Source organism: Squalius cephalus (assembly GCF_949319135.1).
Source record: "Squalius cephalus genome assembly, chromosome: 2".
In the NCBI taxonomy this organism is placed as follows: Eukaryota; Metazoa; Chordata; class Actinopteri; order Cypriniformes; family Leuciscidae; genus Squalius; species Squalius cephalus.
Genome location: NC_137123.1, coordinates 5,605,989 through 5,627,542, shown reverse-complemented (window position 1 = coordinate 5,627,542; position 21,554 = coordinate 5,605,989). Strand labels below are relative to the sequence as shown.

At 40.3% G+C, this 21,554-nt stretch overlaps 1 protein-coding gene across 1 annotated transcript in view; it reads right to left on the bottom strand.

Moving 5' to 3' along the window:
• The window catches only part of LOC307154794 (uncharacterized protein), a 66,775-nt gene extending 45,904 nt beyond the window's left edge, over positions 1-20,871 (bottom strand). The window contains exons 1-6 of the mRNA XM_079864884.1: positions 20,854-20,871; positions 20,398-20,470; positions 1,975-2,325; positions 1,634-1,876; positions 934-1,188; positions 653-820 (exon numbers count right to left, since the gene is read on the bottom strand). Coding sequence (XP_079721010.1) covers positions 653-820; positions 934-1,188; positions 1,634-1,876; positions 1,975-2,325; positions 20,398-20,470; positions 20,854-20,868 — 1,105 coding nt within the window. The 5' untranslated portion in view covers positions 20,869-20,871. The remainder of the gene's footprint in view (positions 1-652; positions 821-933; positions 1,189-1,633; positions 1,877-1,974; positions 2,326-20,397; positions 20,471-20,853) is intronic.
• Positions 20,872-21,554: the final 683 nt, after the last annotated feature.

Genomic DNA, 21,554 nt, shown 5'->3' with positions numbered 1-21,554 from the left:
GTGATTCAGGGGTGCTTTATAGTTTCCTGGTCGATGACGTCACCTGCCTACTACGTTCCGTCTCGCCATTGGACTGATTTCATTCATGCTTCAGACGCACTACGCTGGAGGCGTTCCCACTGCGATTACACGCAGCGGTAGTCCCTGAAGGGGAACCAAATTAATCCAAACAGAGAATTAGCATCTTATGTTTTATAATAAACTCACACATGACGTTTAAAGTCACAGCATCAGAGTATTTCTCTCCATGTTCATTGATGGACTTGCACTTGTATTCTCCACTGTCATCAGAGCTGATCTTTGAGATGCTGTAGATTCCTCCAGATCCTACAAACGTTCCTCCTTTAATCCAGCTGATTTCTGCAGGAGGGTTTGAGTCACTGATGCAGTTCAGAGTCACTGAATCTCCCTCCACTATTACACCAGATGGACTGATGGATGCTAAGACGCTCCTGGGAGGATCTAAAACAGAGAAACATTGATATCATTAACAATCATATTAAACTTGAAATTACAGATGTTTAGAGGATTTAATGTCACAGACACTGAACCATCATTAACTCACACATGACATTTAACATCACGGCATTAGAGTATTTCTCTCCATGTTCATTGATGGACTTGCACTTGTATTCTCCACTGTCATCAGAGCTGATCTTTGAGATGCTGAAGATTTTTCCAGATCCTACAAATGTTCCTCCTTTAAACCAGCTGATTTCTGCAGGAGGGTTTGAGTCACTGCTGCAGTTCAGAGTCACTGAATCTCCCACCTCTATTACACCAGATGGACTGATGAACACTGAGACGCTCCTGGGAGGGTCTAATAACAATCACCAAATTATTTAAGACCTCTGACACATTTTTAAAATGACTAATATGAACCAAATTAATCCAAACAGAGAATTAACATCTAATGTTTTATAATAAACTCACACATGACATTTAAAGTCACAGCATCAGAGTATTTCTCTCCATGTTCATTGATGGACTTGCACTTGTATTCTCCACTGTCATCAGAGCTGATCTTTGAGATGCTGAAGATTCTTCCAGATCCTACAATCGTTACTCCTTTAAACCAGCTGATTTCTGCAGGAGGGTTTGAGTCACTGATGCAGTTCAGAGTCACTGAATCTCCCTCCACTATTACACCAGATCCACTCATCAACACTGAGACGCTCCTGGGTGGATCTAAAACAGAGAAACATTGATGTCATTAACAATCATATTAAACTTGAAATTACAGATGTTTAGAGGATTTAATGTCACAGACACTGAACCATCATTAACTCACACATGACATTTAACATCACGGCATTAGAGTATTTCTCTCCATGTTCATTGATGGACTTGCACTTGTATTCTCCACTGTCAACAGAGCTGATCTTTGAGATGCTGAAGATTCTTCCAGATCCTACAATCGTTCCTCCTTTAAACCAGCGGATTTCTGCAGGAGGGTTTGAGTCACTGATGCAGTTCAGAGTCACTGAATCTCCCTCCACTATTACACCAGATGGACTGATGGACACTGAGACGCTCCTGGGAGGGACTAAAAAGTACAAAAATTAAAACCCTAAATCATCTAATTGAAACACAATCTCTGGTTATTAAAAAGACTAAAATAATCTGCACTCACACATGACATTGAGCTGAACAGCAGGAGAGATGTGTCCGTCTACAGCACAGCTATATCTGCCTGAATCCTCTCTTCTGACTGACTGCAGCAGGAGTTCATTGTTTCTGTCTCTTCTCTCAGTTAATGGCTGTGAGTTTCTGTACCAGATGAATGTTGCTCTGTCAGTCAGAGCGCAGCTGCTTTTACATCTCAGAGTGACTGAATCTCCCTCTGTCACTCTCTCAGGAGACTCCACCTGAAGATCTGAACACAACACACACATTATATCTAGTGCTGCTGTCATACACTGATTATTATTCAACATAATGCACAGAAGAAGAGATGAACCTCATCAAACTCACCTGTGACAGTAAGAGTCACTCCAGATTTACCAATCCATTTTCCATCAGGTTTATCAGTTGTGAATCTGAAATAGTACATGTGTGAATCCTTCAGTGTCACATGACTCAGTCTGATGGTGCAGTACTTCTGTTGATCTCCCAGATACTGAAGCCTCTGACTGTATTCAGGGTCCTTAGACAGATCTGGAAACTCTTCATGTTCCTTTTTATCTTTTGTTTTGGTCCAGAACACTTCCATGATCTGATACCCAGTAGGGTATGTATAAGTGCATCTCATTATCACTGTTGAGTCCTTTAGTGCACAGATGTGTGAAGGACTGTAACTCACACTCCAACCAGCACAAGAAACCCCTGAAACACAGAATTCATCAAACTGTAAATGTAGTTGTATCTGTTATATTGGGCCATGAAAACATGACAATACTTTATTACTATTTGAAAACAGCGACTCATTACAGGAAATATAATATACATGTGAATAAATAATCTCAGTGTGAATTACTTTAAGACAGAGGAGTGAAGAGAGAACCAAGAAATCAGCCAAAAACAACAACAGTTTTTCTGAATTGCTAAAACACATTTCTTGAAACCATCACTCACTTTCCCAAAACCTTAAAGGGGTCATATAATGGTACATGCACTTTTACAAGTTGATTGTACTGAAATGTGTGTTGGCAGTGCCTGTACACAACCATCATATAATGATAAAAAAAAAAAAAGAATCTTCTTATATGTTTTTACCCCATCTCAAATCAAGCCGTTCGACCTAGTGACGTCACACGGTCGGACGCCCCTCCCACGATTGTTGATTGACAGCAGCGCTTCAACACAGACCCGCCCTCACTCGTGAGTGACCTGTCAATCATAGTCCGTGTGGACCGGCGTGGTCATTGTTGATACACTGGAGCTCTGTCTATGAGCAGAATGGCGTCTAAGCGATTGTGGTTTTCTGTTCTTGGGTGTAATAAGGAACACAGCAGACATTTTGATGTTCCTAAATCCAAACCGTAGACAACAGCACTGGTATATCTTTATTTATAAAGCTATACTTGGCAAATTTCCACTGTACCTCTGTAACCTCCTCTCTGTTTGCTCTGGTACCTATCAGCTACACTCCTCAAAGTGGTTGCTTTTTAATGTGCCACGAGTTACAACCGAATTGGGAAAAACTGCTTTTTCTTATTTAGCACCTTGGGGGTGGAATAATCTACAAAAAGAGCTAAAGTTAGAAACCCTTATGTCCATAAATGAATTTAAAACTACTGTAAAGAGTGTTGTGATGGAGACATGTTCTTGTTTTTCTTAAGAGTCTCATTGTGTTTTATATTTTTATTTTTAACATTTTGTACTTCTTTTATCGTGAAAATGTAATTTGGTGTTTGTTATGTATGCATTTGTTGTGATTTGGCTGCTACCTTGGCCAGGTCTCTCTTGTAAAAGAGATTCTGAATCTCAATGGGACCTCCTGGTTAAATAAAGGTATAAAAAAAAAAAAAAAAAAACGCTGAAGACGCAGTGGCTGAGTTTGTTTTCAAAGGGAATATTCCCCACAACGTCAATGCTTTAAGTTTGCGCGAATCATTTCACCAGACTGCTTTATAAACGAGGGTCAGTATAAAGCTGGATTTACTAAGAAGCTGCTCCTGAAAAAAGGATCGGTAACTATTCGTGTTCCTGCTGAACCTCCAGAAGAAGTGAGTGAGTGAGTGTAACGTTTTATTAACCTTTATATTAATCTTTATATTAATCTTTGCAAATCGCTTGCTGCACGCTTCACGATGAATGCGGCTATTTTTACACTCAGGGTACATTACGGCATGTTTTCTATGTATGACGTTCTCAATATAATTCATAATCCCATGTTTATGATAAACAACGCGTTATGGTTATTGTGTTACAAACGGTGTACGCACAGAACAGGGGGGCGGGGTGAGCAAAGCTCATTATCATTTAAAGACACATGCACTTAAACGGCGTGCTGAAAACAGAGCTGTTGTTGACCAGCTAAAATGAGTGTTTTCTTACAATACTAATGAGAATTTTTAATTAAAGTATATTACAAACTTTTAATTTAGACCCTAAAGAATCATATTAGCTTGTACAAAAATGACATTATATGACCCCTTTAAACACAAAAGCAAATGTTCAAAACTCATTCAGAGAATCTCTGACTCTTCTGGTAAAATCAAACAATGCTTTCAGATCTTACACACATCAGTCAATATTAGAAACACTACAGATCATTCGTTAGACACTACATGACAAATGGAGAACACAGAATCCAAAGCATGCAGTTACAGGAGAAATATTTATTTATTTATTGTAAGAAAGTAAACGTATTGTAAGAAAGTAAACGAATTTTGCAATTATGTAAAAAAGTAGTACTGACACCTGACAGTGGTGAGTGAATAAATACTGTATGCACTGCAAGTACTGTATAGTATTGTACTGAATATTGTATAGTGTCGAATGTCTGTATATTCAGCATTTGCATACTGTGAAATACAGTGACCAACTGCAGAAGCCCAAAATGTTACAGTAAAAAAACTGTAAATGAAATGCATGTTACTGTAAAGTACAGTCAGAAGAGTTGAGCAACTGCAGAATCAAGGTCAGTGAGAGAGATTTATTCTGCTTCAGCTTCACGTCTTCATGTCGGTCCGGCCGGAGAATATCATCTCTGCAGGAGAAGAGAAAAACCCTGAAGCAGATCCAGCCTTGACCACATTCTCCACACCTTCCTCTTCTTCTTCCTCCTTGTTCATCACCTCTTTCACACACTCTTCCTCCTCTTACACACATACTCTTCCTCCTCTTACACACATACTCTTCCTCCTCTTATACTCACACTCTTCTTCCTCTTATACACACACTCTTCGTCCTCTTATACTCACACTCTTCCTCCTCTTATACTCATACTCTTCCTCCTCTTATTCTCACACTCTTCCTCCTCTTTATACTCACACTCTTCCTCCTCTAACTCACACTCTTCCTCCTCTAACTCACACCCTTCCTCCTCTTATACTCACACTCTTCCTCCTCTTATACTCACACTCTTCCTCCTCTTATACTTATACTCTTCCTCATCTTACACTCGTACTCTTCCTCCTCTTATACTCACACTCTTCCTCTTCTTATACTCACACCCTTCCTCCTCTTATACTCACACTCTTCCTCCTCTTATACTCACACTCTTCATCCTCTTATACTCACACTCTTCCTCCTCTTATACTCACACTCTTCCTCCTCTAACTCACACTCTTCCTCCTCTAACTCACACCCTTCCTCCTCTTATACTCACACTCTTCCTCCTCTTATACTCACACTCTTCCTCCTCTTATACTCATACTCTTCCTCCTCTTTATACTCACACTCTTCCTCCTCTTATACTCACACTCTTCTTCCTCTAACTCACACCCTTCCTCCTCTTATACTCACACTCTTCCTCCTCTTATACTCACACTCTTCCTCCTCTTATACTCACACTCTTCCTCCGCTTATACTCACACTCTTCCTCCTCTTATACTCATACTCTTCCTCCTCTTATACTCACACTCTTCCTCCTCTAACTCACTCTCTTCCTCCTCTTATACTCACACTCTTCCTCCTCTTATACTCATACTCTTCCTCCTCTTATACTCATAGTCTTCATCCTCTTATACTCACACTCTTCCTCCTCTTACACTCACACTCTTCCTCCTCTAACTCACACTCTTCCTCCTCTTATACACACTCTTCCTCCTCTTATACTCACACTCTTCCTCCTCTTACACTCGTACTCTTCCTCTTCTTATACTCATACTCTTCCTCCTCTTATACTCATACTCTTTCTCCTCTGATACTCACACTCTTCATCCTCTTATACTCACACTCTTCCTCCTCTTTATACTCACACTCTTCCTCCTCTAACTCACACTCTTCCTCCTCTAACTCACACCCTTCCTCCTCTTATACTCACACTCTTCCTCCTCTTATACTCACACTCTTCCTCCTCTTATACTTATACTCTTCCTCATCTTACACTCGTACTCTTCCTCCTCTTATACTCACACTCTTCCTCTTCTTATACTCACACCCTTCCTCCTCTTATACTCACACTCTTCCTCCTCTTATACTCACACTCTTCATCCTCTTATACTCACACTCTTCCTCCTCTTATACTCACACTCTTCCTCCTCTAACTCACACTCTTCCTCCTCTAACTCACACCCTTCCTCCTCTTATACTCACACTCTTCCTCCTCTTATACTCACACTCTTCCTCCTCTTATACTCATACTCTTCCTCCTCTTTATACTCACACTCTTCCTCCTCTTATACTCATACTCTTCCTCCTCTTATTCTCACACTCTTCCTCCTCTTTATACTCACACTCTTCCTCCTCTAACTCACACTCTTCCTCCTCTAACTCACACTCTTCCTCCTCTAACTCACTCTCTTCCTCCTCTTATACTCACACTCTTCCTCCTCTTATACTCATACTCTTCCTCCTCTTATACTCATAGTCTTCATCCTCTTATACTCACACTCTTCCTCCTCTTACACTCACATTCTTCCTCCTCTAACTCACACTCTTCCTCCTCTTATACACACTCTTCCTCCTCTTATACTCACACTCTTCCTCCTCTTACACTCGTACTCTTCCTCTTCTTATACTCATACTCTTCCTCCTCTTATACTCATACTCTTTCTCCTCTGATACTCACACTCTTCATCCTCTTATACTCATACTCTTCCTCCTCTTATACTCATACTCTTTCTCCTCTGATACTCACACTCTTCATCCTCTTGTACTCATACTCTTCCTCCTCTTATACTCATACTCTTCCTCCTCTTATACTCATAGTCTTCATCCTCTTATACTCACACTCTTCCTCCTCTTACACTCACACTCTTCCTCCTCTAACTCACACTCTTCCTCCTCTTATACACACTCTTCCTCCTCTTATACACACACTCTTCCTCCTCTTATACTCATACTCTTCCTCCCTTTTATACTCACACTCCTCCTCCTCTTATACTCATACTCTTCCTCCTCTTATACACACACTCTTCCTCCTCTAACTCACACTCTTCCTCCTCTTATACTCATACTCTTCCTCCTCTTATACTCACACTCTTCCTCCTCTTATACTCATACTCTTCCTCCTCTAACTCATACTCTTCTTCCTCTTATACTCATACTCTTCCTCTTATACTCATACTCGTCCTCCTCTTATACTCATACTCTTCCTCCTCTTATACTCATACTCTTCCTCCTCTAACTCACACTCTTCCTCCTCTTATACTCACACTCTTCCTCCTCTAACTCACACTCTTCCTCCTCTTACTCACACTCTTCCTCCTCTAACTCACACTCTTCCTCCTCTTATACTCACACACTTCCTTCTCTTATACTCACACTCTTTCTCCTCTAACTCACACCCTTCCTCCTCTTATACTCACACTCTTCCTCCTCTTATACTCACACTCTTCCTCCTCTTCCTCCTCTTATACTCACACTCTTCCTCCTCTTATACTCACACTCTTCCTCCTCTAACTCACACCCTTCCTCCTCTTATACTCACACTCTTCCTCCTCTTATACTCACACTCTTCCTCCGCTTATACTCATACTCTTCCTCCTCTTATACTCATACTCTTCCTCCTCTTATACTCACACTCTTCCTCCTCTAACTCACTCTCTTCCTCCTCTTATACTCACACTCTTCCTCCGCTTATACTCATACTCTTCCTCCTCTTATACTCATACTCTTCCTCCTCTTATACTCATACTCTTCCTCCTCTAACTCACTCTCTTCCTCCTCTTATACTCATACTCTTCATCCTCTTATACTCACACTCTTCCTCCTCTTATACTCACACTCTTCTCTAACTCACACTCTTCCTCCTCTTATACTCACACTCTTCCTCCTCTAACTCACACTCTTCCTCCTCTTATACTCACACTCTTCCTCCTCTTATACTCACACTCTTCCTCCTCTTACACTCGTACTCTTCCTCTTCTTATACTCATACTCTTCCTCCTCTTATACTCACACTCTTTCTCCTCTGATACTCACACTCTTCATCCTCTTATACTCACACTCTTCCTCCTCTTATACTCACACTCTTCCTCCTCTTATACTCATACTCTTCTTCCTCTTATACTCATACTCTTCCTCCTCTTATACTCACACTCTTCCTCCTCTTATACTCATTCTCTTCTTCCTCTTATACTCATACTCTTCCTCCTCTTATACTCATACTCTTCCTCCTCTTATACTCATACTCTTCCTCCTCTAACTCACACTCTTCCTCCTCTTATACTCATACTCTTCTTCCTCTAACTCACACTCTTCTTCCTCTAAGTCACACTCTTCCTCCTCTTATACTCACACTCTTCCTCCTCTAACTCACACTCTTCCTCCTCTTATACTCATACTCTTCCTCCTCTTATACTCATACTCTTCCTCCTCTTATACTCACACTCTTCCTCCTCTTATACTCATACTCTTCCTCCTCTTATACTCACACTCTTTCTCCTCTAACTCACACCCTTCCTTCTCTTATACTCACACTCTTCCTCCTCTTATACTCATACTCTTCCTCATCTCATACTCACACTCTTCCTCATCTTATACTCACACTCTTCCTCCTCTAACTCACACTATTCCTCTTATACTCACATTGTTCCTCCTCTTATACACATACTATTCCTCCTCGTTCATCACCTCGTTCACATACTCTTCCTCCTCTTATACTCACACTCTTCCTCCGCTTATACTCATACTCTTCCTCCTCTTATACACACACTCTTCCTCCTCTATACTCATACTCTTCCTCCTCTACGTCACACTCTTCCTCATCTTATACGCATACTCTTCCTCCTCTTCTACTCATACTCTTCCTCCTCGTTCATCACCTCTTTCACAAACCTCTTATACTCATACTCTTCCTCCTCTTACACTCCTCTTCCTCCTCTTATACTCACACTCATCCTCCTCTAACTCACTCTTCCTCCTCTAATACACACTCTTCCTCCTCTTATACTCACACTCTTTCTCCTCTAACTCACACTCTTCCTCCTCTTACTCACACTCTTCCTCCTCTAACTCACACTCTTCCTCCTCTTATACTCACACTCTTCCTCCTCTTATACTCACACTCTTCCTCCTCTTATACTCATACTCTTCCTCCTCTTTATGCTCACACTCTTCCTCATCTTATACTCATACTCTTCCTCCTCTTATACTCACACTCTTCCTCCTCTAACTCACACCCTTCCTCCTCTTATACTCACACTCTTCCTCCTCTTATACTCACACTCTTCCTCCGCTTATACTCATACTCTTCCTCCTCTTATACTCATACTCTTCCTCCTCTTATACTCACACTCTTCCTCCTCTAACTCACTCTCTTCCTCCTCTTATACTCACACTCTTCCTCCGCTTATACTCATACTCTTCCTCCTCTTATACTCATAATCTTCCTCCTCTTATACTCATACTCTTCCTCCTCTAACTCACTCTCTTCCTCCTCTTATACTCATAATCTTCATCCTCTTATACTCACACTCTTCCTCCTCTTATACTCACACTCTTCTCTAACTCACACTCTTCCTCCTCTTATACACACTCTTCCTCCTCTTATACTCACACTCTTCCTCCTCTTACACTCGTACTCTTCCTCTTCTTATACTCATACTCTTCCTCCTCTAACTCACACTCTTCCTCCTCTTATACTCTTACTCTTCTTCCTCTTATACTCATACTCTTCCTCCTCTTATACTCACACTCTTCCTCCTCTTATACTCATACTCTTCTTCCTCTTATACTCATACTCTTCCTCCTCTAACTCACACTCTTCCTCCTCTTATACTCTTACTCTTCTTCCTCTTATACTCATACTCTTCCTCCTCTTATACTCACACTCTTCCTCCTCTTATACTCATACTCTTCTTCCTCTTATACTCATACTCTTCCTCCTCTTATACTCATACTCTTCCTCCTCTTATACTCACACTCTTCCTCCTCTTATACTCACACTCCTCCTCCTCTTATACTCATACTCTTCCTCCTCTAACTCACACTCTTCCTCCTCTTATACTCTTACTCTTCTTCCTCTTATACTCATACTCTTCCTCCTCTTATACTCACACTCTTCCTCCTCTTATACTCATACTCTTCTTCCTCTTATACTCATACTCTTCCTCCTCTTATACTCATACTCTTCCTCCTCTTATACTCATACTCTTCCTCCTCTAACTCACACTCTTCCTCCTCTTATACTCATACTCTTCTTCCTCTAACTCACACTCTTCTTCATCTTATGCTCACACTCTTCCTCCTCTAACTCACACTCTTCCTCCTCTAATTCACATTCTTCCTCCTGTTATACTCACACTCTTCCTCCTCTAACTCACACTCTTCCTCCTCTTACTCACACTCTTCCTCCTCTAACTCACACTCTTCCTCCTCTTATACTCACACTCTTTCTCCTCTAACTCACACCCTTCCTTCTCTTATACTCACACTCTTCCTCCTCTTATACTCATACTCTTCCTCATCTTATACTCACACTCTTCCTCCTCTAACTCACACTATTCCTCTTATACTCACACTGTTCCTCCTCTTATACTCATACTCTTCCTCCTCGTTCATCACCTCGTTCACATACTCTTCCTCCTCTTATACTCACACTCTTCCTCCGCTTATACTCATACTCTTCCTCCTCTTATACACACACTCTTCCTCCTCTATACTCATACTCTTCCTCCTCTACGTCACACTCTTCCTCATCTTATACTCATACTCTTCCTCCTCTTCTACTCATACTCTTCCTCCTCTTACACTCCTCTTCCTCCTCTTATACTCACACTCTTCCTCCTCTAACTCACACTCTTCCTCCTCTAATTCACACTCTTCCTCCTCTTATACTCACACTCTTCCTCCTCTAACTCACACTCTTCCTCCTCTTATACTCATACTCTTCCTCCTCTTATACTCATACTCTTCCTCCTCTTATACTCACACTCTTCCTCCTCTTATACTCATACTCTTCCTCCTCTTATACTCATACTCTTCCTCCTCTTATACTCATACACTTCCTCCTCTTATACTCACTCTTCCTCATCTTATACTCATACTCTTCCTCATCTTATACTCACACTCTTCCTCATCTTATACTCACACTCTTCCTCCTCTAACTCACACTCTTCCTCCTCTTATACTCACACTGTTCCTCCTCTTATAGACATACTCTTCCTCCTCGTTCATCACCTCTTTCACATACTCTTTCTCCTCTTATACTCATAACCTTCCTCCGCTTATACTCATACTCTTCCTCCTCTTATACACATACTCTTCCTCCTCGTTCATCACCTCTTTCACATACTCTTCCTCCTCTTATACTCATAACCTTCCTCCGCTTATACTCATACTCTTCCTCCTCTTATACACATACTCTTCCTCCTCGTTCATCACCTCTTTCACATACTCTTCCTCCTCTTATACTCATACTCTTCCTCCTCTTATACACATACTCTTCCTCCTCGTTCATGACCTCTTTCACATACTCTTCCTCCTCTTATACTCACACTCTTCCTCCTCTTATACTAACTCTTCCTCTTCTAACTCATACTCTTCCTCCTCTTATACTCATACTCTTCCTCCTCTTATACTCACACTCTCCCTCCTCTTATAATCACGCTCTTCCTCCTCTTATACTCATACTCTTCCTCCTCTAATCTTCAATGCAACATTTTGAGTCAATTTAGGCACTTTAAACTGTCTTGTAATTTGTACAGTTGGTTTCCTCTGATCATTAGAAATAAGTGTGAACAATTTTGAGTCGTTGGGTGTAAATGATGACAACTGTTGTACTTGTGTTTAACTTTAGCCTGCCTGTGTTTAGTGTTTTGAAACATAAGTGCATCACAGTGAGAAATGTGTTTTAGTGAGTGAGAATGTGTTTTGAGTTTTGCAAAAAGAGTGCATGAGATTTACACAGTGTTTTAACTTCCTGAACTTGTTTAATGTTTTACAGAAAGAGTGATTTATTTGACAAATTGGTTTAGGCTATTGAGAATTTGGTTCAGAGAAGTGGGTTTTGAGTTTTTTTGCAATTCAGAAAAACTGTAAATCCTGGAATATGACTAAATCAATATTTAACATATACACATTCACTTCCGAGAACAAGAGCAAAATATATTCACGATCTAGTGCTAGGGCAGGGCTGTCACACTTTCAGCCTGAGACTCTAATCGACATGTTTCACACACTCTCACGCCACACACACATTTTCTCACGCAGAGAAAAATCGCACTGACACTGACCAGGGGTCAGAAAGTAGAAGTCCTGCCATATGTTTATTCCACCCATGAACTCAGAAGCTGATTTCACTAATTAGTTCTCCTGGCTGAATTAGCAAATCCAGGTGATTGGAACAAAATACTGAGGAGGACTTTTACTTTCTGAACCTGGACTTTACACCTCTGACACCAACAGACAAGACAGAGCTGGTTACTTTTGATATGAAACAAATTCTCAGCCCTCAGATTCTGTCAATTTTATTTCGAAATTAAAACAATAAATAACGTTTTGGCGTTGTAAATGTGACGTGTAAATATAAAGTGGCAGATCAGTAGTCGTATAGATTCAAATACTTGTATATTGTTATTCATATGTTTTATTATTATGTATTGTTGGTTACCATTTAGTAGCTATAGATGTTTATGTTAACATCACTTAAACCTGCGTGTACTGGCGAATGACACTAGGGGGCAGTGGTGAGCCGCAGGGCGTTTCACTTTTTGACATGAAGTAGTCACACTGCCAGCTACTTTGGCCCTGTCCCAAATGGCACACTCCGGACTTATGGACTTACTCAGAGTACACACTTAGGTGACGTCATGTAGTGCAGACCTAGACTCTTCCTCCTCTTATACTCACACTCTTCCTCCTCTAACTCATACTCTTCCTCCTCTAACTCACACTCTTCCTCCTCTTATACTCATACTCTTCCTCCTCTTATACTCACACTCTTCCTCCTCTTATACTCACACTCTTCATCCTCTTATACTCACACTCTTCCTCCTCTTATACTCACACTCTTCCTCCTCTTATACTCATACTCTTCCTCATCTTATACACACACTCTTCCTCCTCTAACTCACACTCTTCCTCCTCTTATACTCATACTCTTCTTCCTCTTATACTAATACTATTCCTCCTCTTATACTCATACTCTTCCTCCTCTTATACTCACACTCTTCCTCCTCTTATACTCACTCTTCCTCCTCTTATCCTCACACTCTTCCTCCTCTTATACTCATACTCTTCCTCCTCTAACTCACACTCTTCCTCCTCTTATGCTCACACTCTTCCTCCTCTAATTCACACTCTTCCTCATCTTATACACACACTCTTCCTCCTCTAACTCACACTCTTCCTCCTCTTATACTCACACTCTTCCTCCTCTTATGCTCACACTCTTCCTCCTCTAACTCACACTCTTCCTCCTCTAATTCACACTCTTCCTCATCTTATACACACACTCTTCCTCCTCTAACTCACACTATTCCTCCTCTTATACTCATACTCTTCCTCCTCTTATACTCACACTCTTCCTCCTCTTATACTCACTCTTCCTCCTCTTATCCTCACACTCTTCCTCCTCTTATACTCACACTCTTCCTCCTCTTATACTCACACTCTTCCTCCTCTTATACTCATACTCTTCCTCCTCTAACTCACACCCTTCCTCCTCTAACTCACACTCTTCCTCCTCTTATACTCACACTCTTCCTCTTCTAACTCACACCCTTCCTTCTCTTATACTCATACTCTTCCTCATCTCATACTCATACTCTTCCTCCTCTTATACTCATACTCTTCCTCATCTCATACTCACACTCTTCCTCCTCTTATACTCACACTCTTCCTCCTCTAACTCACTCTTCCTCATCTTATACTCACACTCTTCCTCCTCTTATACTCATACTCTTCCTCATCTTATACTCACACTTTTCCTCCTCTTATACTCACACTTTTCCTCCTCTTATACTCACTCTTCCTTCTCTTATCCTCACACTCTTCCTCCTCTTATACTCACTCTTCCTCATCTTATACTCACTCTTCCTCCTCTTATACTCATACTCTTCCTCATCTCATACTCATACTCTTCCTCCTCTTATACTCATACTCTTCCTCATCTCATACTCACACTCTTCCTCCTCTTATACTCACACTCTTCCTCCTCTAACTCACTCTTCCTCATCTTATACTCACACTCTTCCTCCTCTTATACTCATACTCTTCCTCATCTTATACTCACACTTTTCCTCCTCTTATACTCACACTCTTCCTCCTCTTATCCTCACACTCTTCCTCCTCTTATACTCACTCTTCCTCCTCTTATACTCACTCTTCCTCCTCTTATACTCATACTCTTCCTCATCTTATACTCACACTTTTCCTCCTCTTATCCTCACACTCTTCCTCCTCTTATACTCATACTCTTCCTCATCTCATACTCACACTCTTCCTCCTCTTATACTCACACTCTTCCTCCTCTAACTCACTCTTCCTCATCTTATACTCACACTCTTCCTCCTCTTATACTCATACTCTTCCTCATCTTATACTCACACTTTTCCTCCTCTTATACTCACACTTTTCCTCCTCTTATACTCACTCTTCCTCCTCTTATCCTCACACTCTTCCTCCTCTTATACTCACTTTTCCTCCTCTTATACTCACACTTTTCCTCCTCTTATACTCTTCCACTTCCACACTCTTCCTCCTCTTATACTCATACTCTTCCTCCTCTTATACTCATTCTCTTCCTTGTTCATCACCTCTTTCACATACTCTTCATCCTCTTATACTCATACTCTTCCTCCTCTTATACTCACACTCTTCCTCCTCTTATACTCACACTTTTCCTCCTCTTATACTCACACTCTTCCTCCTCTTATACTCTTCCACTTCCACACTCTTCCTCCTCTTATACTCATACTCTTCCTCCTCTTATACTCACACTCTTCCTCCTCTTATACTCATACTCTTCCTCCTCTTATACTCACACTCTTCCTCCTCTTATAATCACGTTCTTCCTCCTCTTATACTCATACTCTTCCTCCTCTTATACACACACTCTTCCTCCTCTTATACTCATACTCTTCCTCCTCTAACCCACTCTTCCTCCTCTTATACTCATACTCTTCCTCCTCTTATACACACACTCTTCCTCATCTCATACTCATACTCTTCCTCCTCTTATACTCATACTCTTCCTCATCTCATACTCACACTCTTCCTCCTCTTATACTCACACTCTTCCTCCTCTAACTCACTCTTCCTCATCTTATACTCACACTCTTCCTCCTCTTATACTCATACTCTTCCTCATCTTATACTCATTCTCTTCCTTGTTCATCACCTCTTTCACATACTCTTCATCCTCTTATACTCATACTCTTCCTCCTCTTATACTCACACTCTTCCTCCTCTTATACTCACACTTTTCCTCCTCTTATACTCACACTCTCCCTCCTCTTATACTCTTCCACTTCCACACTCTTCCTCCTCTTATACTCATACTCTTCCTCCTCTTATACTCACACTCTTCCTCCTCTTATACTCATACTCTTCCTCCTCTTATACTCACACTCTTCCTCCTCTTATAATCACGTTCTTCCTCCTCTTATACTCATACTCTTCCTCCTCTTATACACACACTCTTCCTCCTCTTATACTCATACTCTTCCTCCTCTAACCCACTCTTCCTCCTCTTATACTCATACTCTTCCTCCTCTTATACTCACACTCTTCCTCCTCTTATACTCACACTCTTCCTCCTCTTATACTCTTCCACTTCCACACTCTTCCTCCTCTTATACTCATACTCTTCCTCCTCTTATACTCACACTCTTCCTCCTCTTATACTCACACTCTTCCTCTTATACTCACAATTTTCCTCCTCTTATACTCACACTCTTCCTCCTCTTATACTCTTCCACTTCCACACTCTTCCTCCTCTTATACTCATACTCATACTCTTCCTCCTCTTATACTCACACTCTTCCTCCTCTTATAATCACGCTCTTCCTCCTCTTATACTCATACTCTTCTTCCTCTAATCTTCAATGCAACATTTTGAGTCAATTTAGGCACTTTAAACTGTCTTGTAATTTGTACAGTTGGTTTCCTCTGATCATTAGAAATAAGTGTGAACAATTTTGAGTCGTTGTGTGTAAATGATGACAACTGTTGTACTTGTGTTTAACTTTAGCCTACCTGTGTTTACTGTTTTGAAACATAAGTGCATCACAGTGAGAAATGTGTTTTAGTGAGGGAGAATGTGTTTTGAGTTTTGCAAGAGGAGTGCATGAGATTTACACAGTGTTTTAACGACCTGAACTTGTTTAATGTTTTACAGAAAGAGTGATTTATTTGACAAATTGGTTTAGGCTATTGAGAATTTGGTTCAGAGAAGTGGGTTTTGAGTTTTTTTGCAATTCAGAAAAACTGTAAATCCTGGAATATGACTAAATCAATATTTAACATATACACATTCACTTCCGAGAACAAGAGCAAAATATATTCACGATCTAGTGCTAGGGCAGGGCTGTCACACTTTCAGCCTGAGACTCTAATCGACATGTTTCACACACTCTCACGCCACACACACATTTTCTCACGCAGAGAAAAATCGCACTGACACTGACCAGAGGTGTATAGTCCAGGCGTCAGAAAGTAGAAGTCCTGCCATATGTTTATTCCACCCATGAACTCAGAAGCTGATTTCACTAATTAGTTCTCCTGGCTGAATTAGCAAATCCAGGTGATTGGAACAAAATACTGAGGAGGACTTTTACTTTCTGAACCTGGACTTTACACCTCTGACACCAACAGACAAGACAGAGCTGGTTACTTTTGATATGAAACAAATTCTCAGCCCTCAGATTCTGTCAATTTTATTTCGAAATTAAAAGAATAAATAACGTTTTGGCGTTGTAAATGTGACGTGTAAATGTAAAGTGGCAGATCGCTGTAGCGCCTCAGTAGTCGTATAGATTCAAATACTCGTATATTGTTATTCATATGTTTTATTATTATGTATTGTTGGTTACCATTTAGTAAGTAGGCTATAGATGTTTATGTTAACATCACTTAAACCTGCGTGTACTGGCGAGTGACACTAGGGGGCAGTGGTGAGCCGCAGGGCGTTTCACTTTTTGACATGAAGTAGTCACACTGCCAGCTACTTTGGCCCTGTCCCAAATGGCACACTCCTGACTTATGGACTTACTCAGAGTACACACTTAGGTGACGTCATGTAGTGCAGACCTATAATATCATATAATATATCTATTTATTGTTCTCTTTGTTGAATTTTCAGATTGTACAGCGTTTGACAGAAATAAAAATTATGTGTCACCAGAAAACACAGCCTCTTCTGTGTGTGCAACACCTCATACATAATATCGATCAATCAGTGTTTTTCAGCTGCAGAAAGAAGTCAATAAAACAGCTGGAGAACAAGAATATCACATAACGTTACATAACGCTGGAGAAGCATAACATTACATTTACCCCAGGAAAGCCATTTAATGACCATAGCACGTTAGTTGGCTAGAAAAATGAGCTATAGAGACCATTTGCTAAATATGTGCACTACAGTATATTAGCCTACATATTTATTACATTTTTACCTATATCACTACAATATTATAATGTTGTAATTATAATAAAAAACACATTATATTTAATTAGAGTTGTTATTTTTAATCTTTAAAGCTGCCGTCGGCAAATTTTTTTTGATCAAATTCAGTGAAATTGACACTATAATCCGACAGAACAACATAAATAAGGTGGTTTTAGAAAAAAAAACGAGCTTCTAACTCCACCTGGAGCGTGTTATTTGTTTTGCAAAAATCCACCGCTCCCGGATCATCGGGTCCAATCAGCGCAGGGGGGTGTGAGATCTGACTGTCAATCACAGTTCGTGCACACGCCACAGATCCCCCCTCCCTCGCGCAGGCGCGCACATTACAATATCACATGCACACGACATGCCTGAAGTTCGCCTGAAGATTGTACGAAGCGTGATCGCGGAGAGAAAATCTACTAACAAGCTTCCAATTCCTCGGTTATTGCTATCTATGGATAGATTAGCCAGGGCAGCCTACCTCCGAGTCCATGGTGTTGATCGATGCTGAAGAGACGAACGCGTTCACAGAAAATCAGGTACACACCAGTGATGCGCGGGTCAATGTATAAACAACCCGCACCCGACCGACGTTTTCAACTAACCCGCCCGCAACTCGGACCGCAAAAAAAAAAGTAGAAAATATTGTACCCGACCCGCTTCCTGACCCGCATTAACAAAGTGTAAATTAAATATAGGCTAGCGTAATATTCAAACAATTGATACAAGCTTATTTAAATTTTAATCCTGCGCGCTGCGCAAAAGTTCATTTATAAGAATGTTGGCCTAATAGTTAGGCTAATTTAGCCTACTTTTAAAACGTTTATGTATATTTTTTTCATATTTTTGTTTATATACATTTTATTTATATTATTAGGCCCATTTATTCGTTTTATTTTTACAGCAGTTTGTGTGTACAATGGATATACGCCCATTTAAATTTTAATCGTGCGCGTTGCGCAAAAGTTCACTTATCAAAATTCTGGCCTAATAGTAAATTTACTTTTAAAATTTTTATGTAGGCTATATTTTTGTTTATATAATTGTTATTTATATTATTAGGCCCATTTATTCGTTTAATTTTACAGGACTGTTGTTGTAACAACAATGTTGTTGTACGTAGGCTATATTCCTTCTTACATATGTCTAATTTGTAATTTGAAATAAAACATTTCTATTTGAAAAATGTTGTTGTTGCTCATTAGTTCTTTAGGAGGTAAGGCTGTGGTCTAAGCTAAAAGTGATATACATGTAGATCTTTTTTTTTTTTTCCTTTTTTGGAGTGAGCGGGGGGTGATTTGAGTGTAGCGCGGAGCAAACTGCGTTGAGCTACACTCATGTAGCAGCTGATGCGGAGCGGCCTGATGTAGCTTTGAGCGGGGGAGCGAACATTTCCGTGAACGATGATGAGCGGAGATTCTCACCGCTCCACTCCGCTCATATGCTCTCTAGTACTATATAAATTACAAAGGTTTAATTGGCATCTTTATTTCAAACGACCCGACCGACCGCGACCCGAATATCATTAAAAATATTTTTGGATGACTCATAACCGCGGGTAACCGCGGGTGACCGCAGGCACCCGCTCATTTCGGATCAACCCGCGCATCACTGGTACACGCACTGACGATGGGCGGGTGCTCGCTGGTAGTGGGGGAGGGGCATGAGAGTTGTAAACATTCAAAATTTTGGCTAAGTCCACTCAATCTGCCAGACTTGCCGACTGCAGCTTTAATAATAATAGCTGACAGGGCTCTGTATGATTACAGCAATGTGTGAGATTAGTTTTTTCTTTAGAAAAATGTACATGTATCTACTGTACCTAATATCATCCAAATTAATCGATATTGAATCAAGATCGGAATCAAATCACAAGAATTGAATTCGTGATAGAGATTGAAAGAATTGAAATCATGAAATTTGTGTCAAGCAATAATAATAATTAAATAAAACAGTAGCCTACCAGTCATTGTACCATGTAAACATTTTAAGATGTTGTCACTAAAATTCTGTTATTTTAAATAATACAATTCTGATATGTTTTGCCAATCACAATAAACGTATTACGGTATTGCAGAAAAGCAGAAGTAAATGTACAGAGACAGAGGAGTGAAGAGCGAACCACGAACAACATGACACACTCTCAAATAATGAAATATATGAAAAATAAGACGAAGAAAATAATCAAAGTTGATTTATTAAATAGGCTACCCAATGACATCAACATATTAGTTTTGTGGCTTTTAGTTCATTTATGCTCATTTATGTTAGTGAACTCCTTTGACATGATAAATATTTAACATGTACAAATTCACTTCCGAGAACAAGAGTCAAAATATATTCATGATCTGCTGCAACAGTGACTTTTGTCCAATCAAAAGCTCTGAACTTTGAGAAAGTCCCTCCCCCTAAACCATGTGACACTGACTAGCAAGTAGCAAAAGACTATACGCTGATTTCACGCAGCCGTTATTTTGAAATCGAAAGCGAGGCTCCGGTGGGAAGAAAACCGGAAGTATCGCCTTTAATCATAGGAGAGTTCAAAATGGCGGCTGCGTGAAATCAGCGTATTGGACATTTCTAAAAGGGACGAGCGTTTGACAAGTTCAACACAAGCTTCCTGTTTCAGAGAGAAATATGTAAGAACAGGACAGAAGAAAGTGCAGATCAGCCGCTCATGAGGCCTTAAATAAAACATCAGTGTTTCTAATGTGAATGTAAGAGAGACTCACCGTGAATCATGAGCAGAAAGAAGATCAGAGGAAGAGGAGGAGCCATTCTGACCCACATCAGCATAACATATATCTATAATACAGCATTCAATTCACATTTATTTGTATAGCGCTTTTCACAATACACATCATTTCACAGCAGCTTTACAGAAAATACACAAGTCCACATTACAATTTAGAGTGATCTGTTATCAGACGAAACTGTCTAAGATATGCATTTCAGAAATGTACATATACAAAGTCACAGTTAGTTAAAAATGTATTAATTTAAACAATGTAATAATTTCAAGCAGAAACAATGAGCTCATTGAAGTAATGAATACTTGCGTTAATATATTCATCACTTAAACAAGTATATGTACATCACCCTATTCTTAACATTTCTCATGTAAAGACACGCATGTTATATGCGCAATAATCATCAGTTTCATTTAAGTAAGAGTGTGTTTGTCTTACCGTGTTGAAGCTCATCAGATCAACAGCAACCAAATGACTGACTGTTTTAACACAAGCACTTTAGCTGTACAGTGAAGGACTCTGTGTAGTTATCACTGTTTATTAATGACCAGCGACGGAAATATCACAGTCCCTCCCTTAACAAGAGAACAACATTACTGAACTAAACCTACTTAAACAGAAATGATGATCTTTTTCTGTAAGTTAAAGATGAATAATTGAGAAGATGAATGAAGATGAATGATAGTGATTTACAGGTGAGGCTCATCAAGGTGGATGTCAGTCGCAGGAGATGGTGACCATGGTGACCTCTGGTGGCAGTTTGAGGGACTGAACTCAGTGCATATTCCCACTGTCATCATCTGAGATCAGTGCATATTCCCGCTGTCATCATCTGAGATCAGTGCATATTCCCACTGTCATCATCTGGGATCAGTGCATATTCCCACTGTCATCATCTGAGATCAGTGCATATTCCCACTGTCATCATCTGAGATCAGTGCATATTCCCGCTGTCATCATCTGAGATCAGGGCATATTCCCACTGTCATCATCTGAGATCAGTGCATATTCCCACTGTCATCATCTGAGATCAGTGCATATTCCCACTGTCATCATCTGAGATCAGTGCATATTCCCACTGTCATCATCTGAGATCAGTGCATATTCCCACTGTCATCATCTGAGATCAGTGCATATTC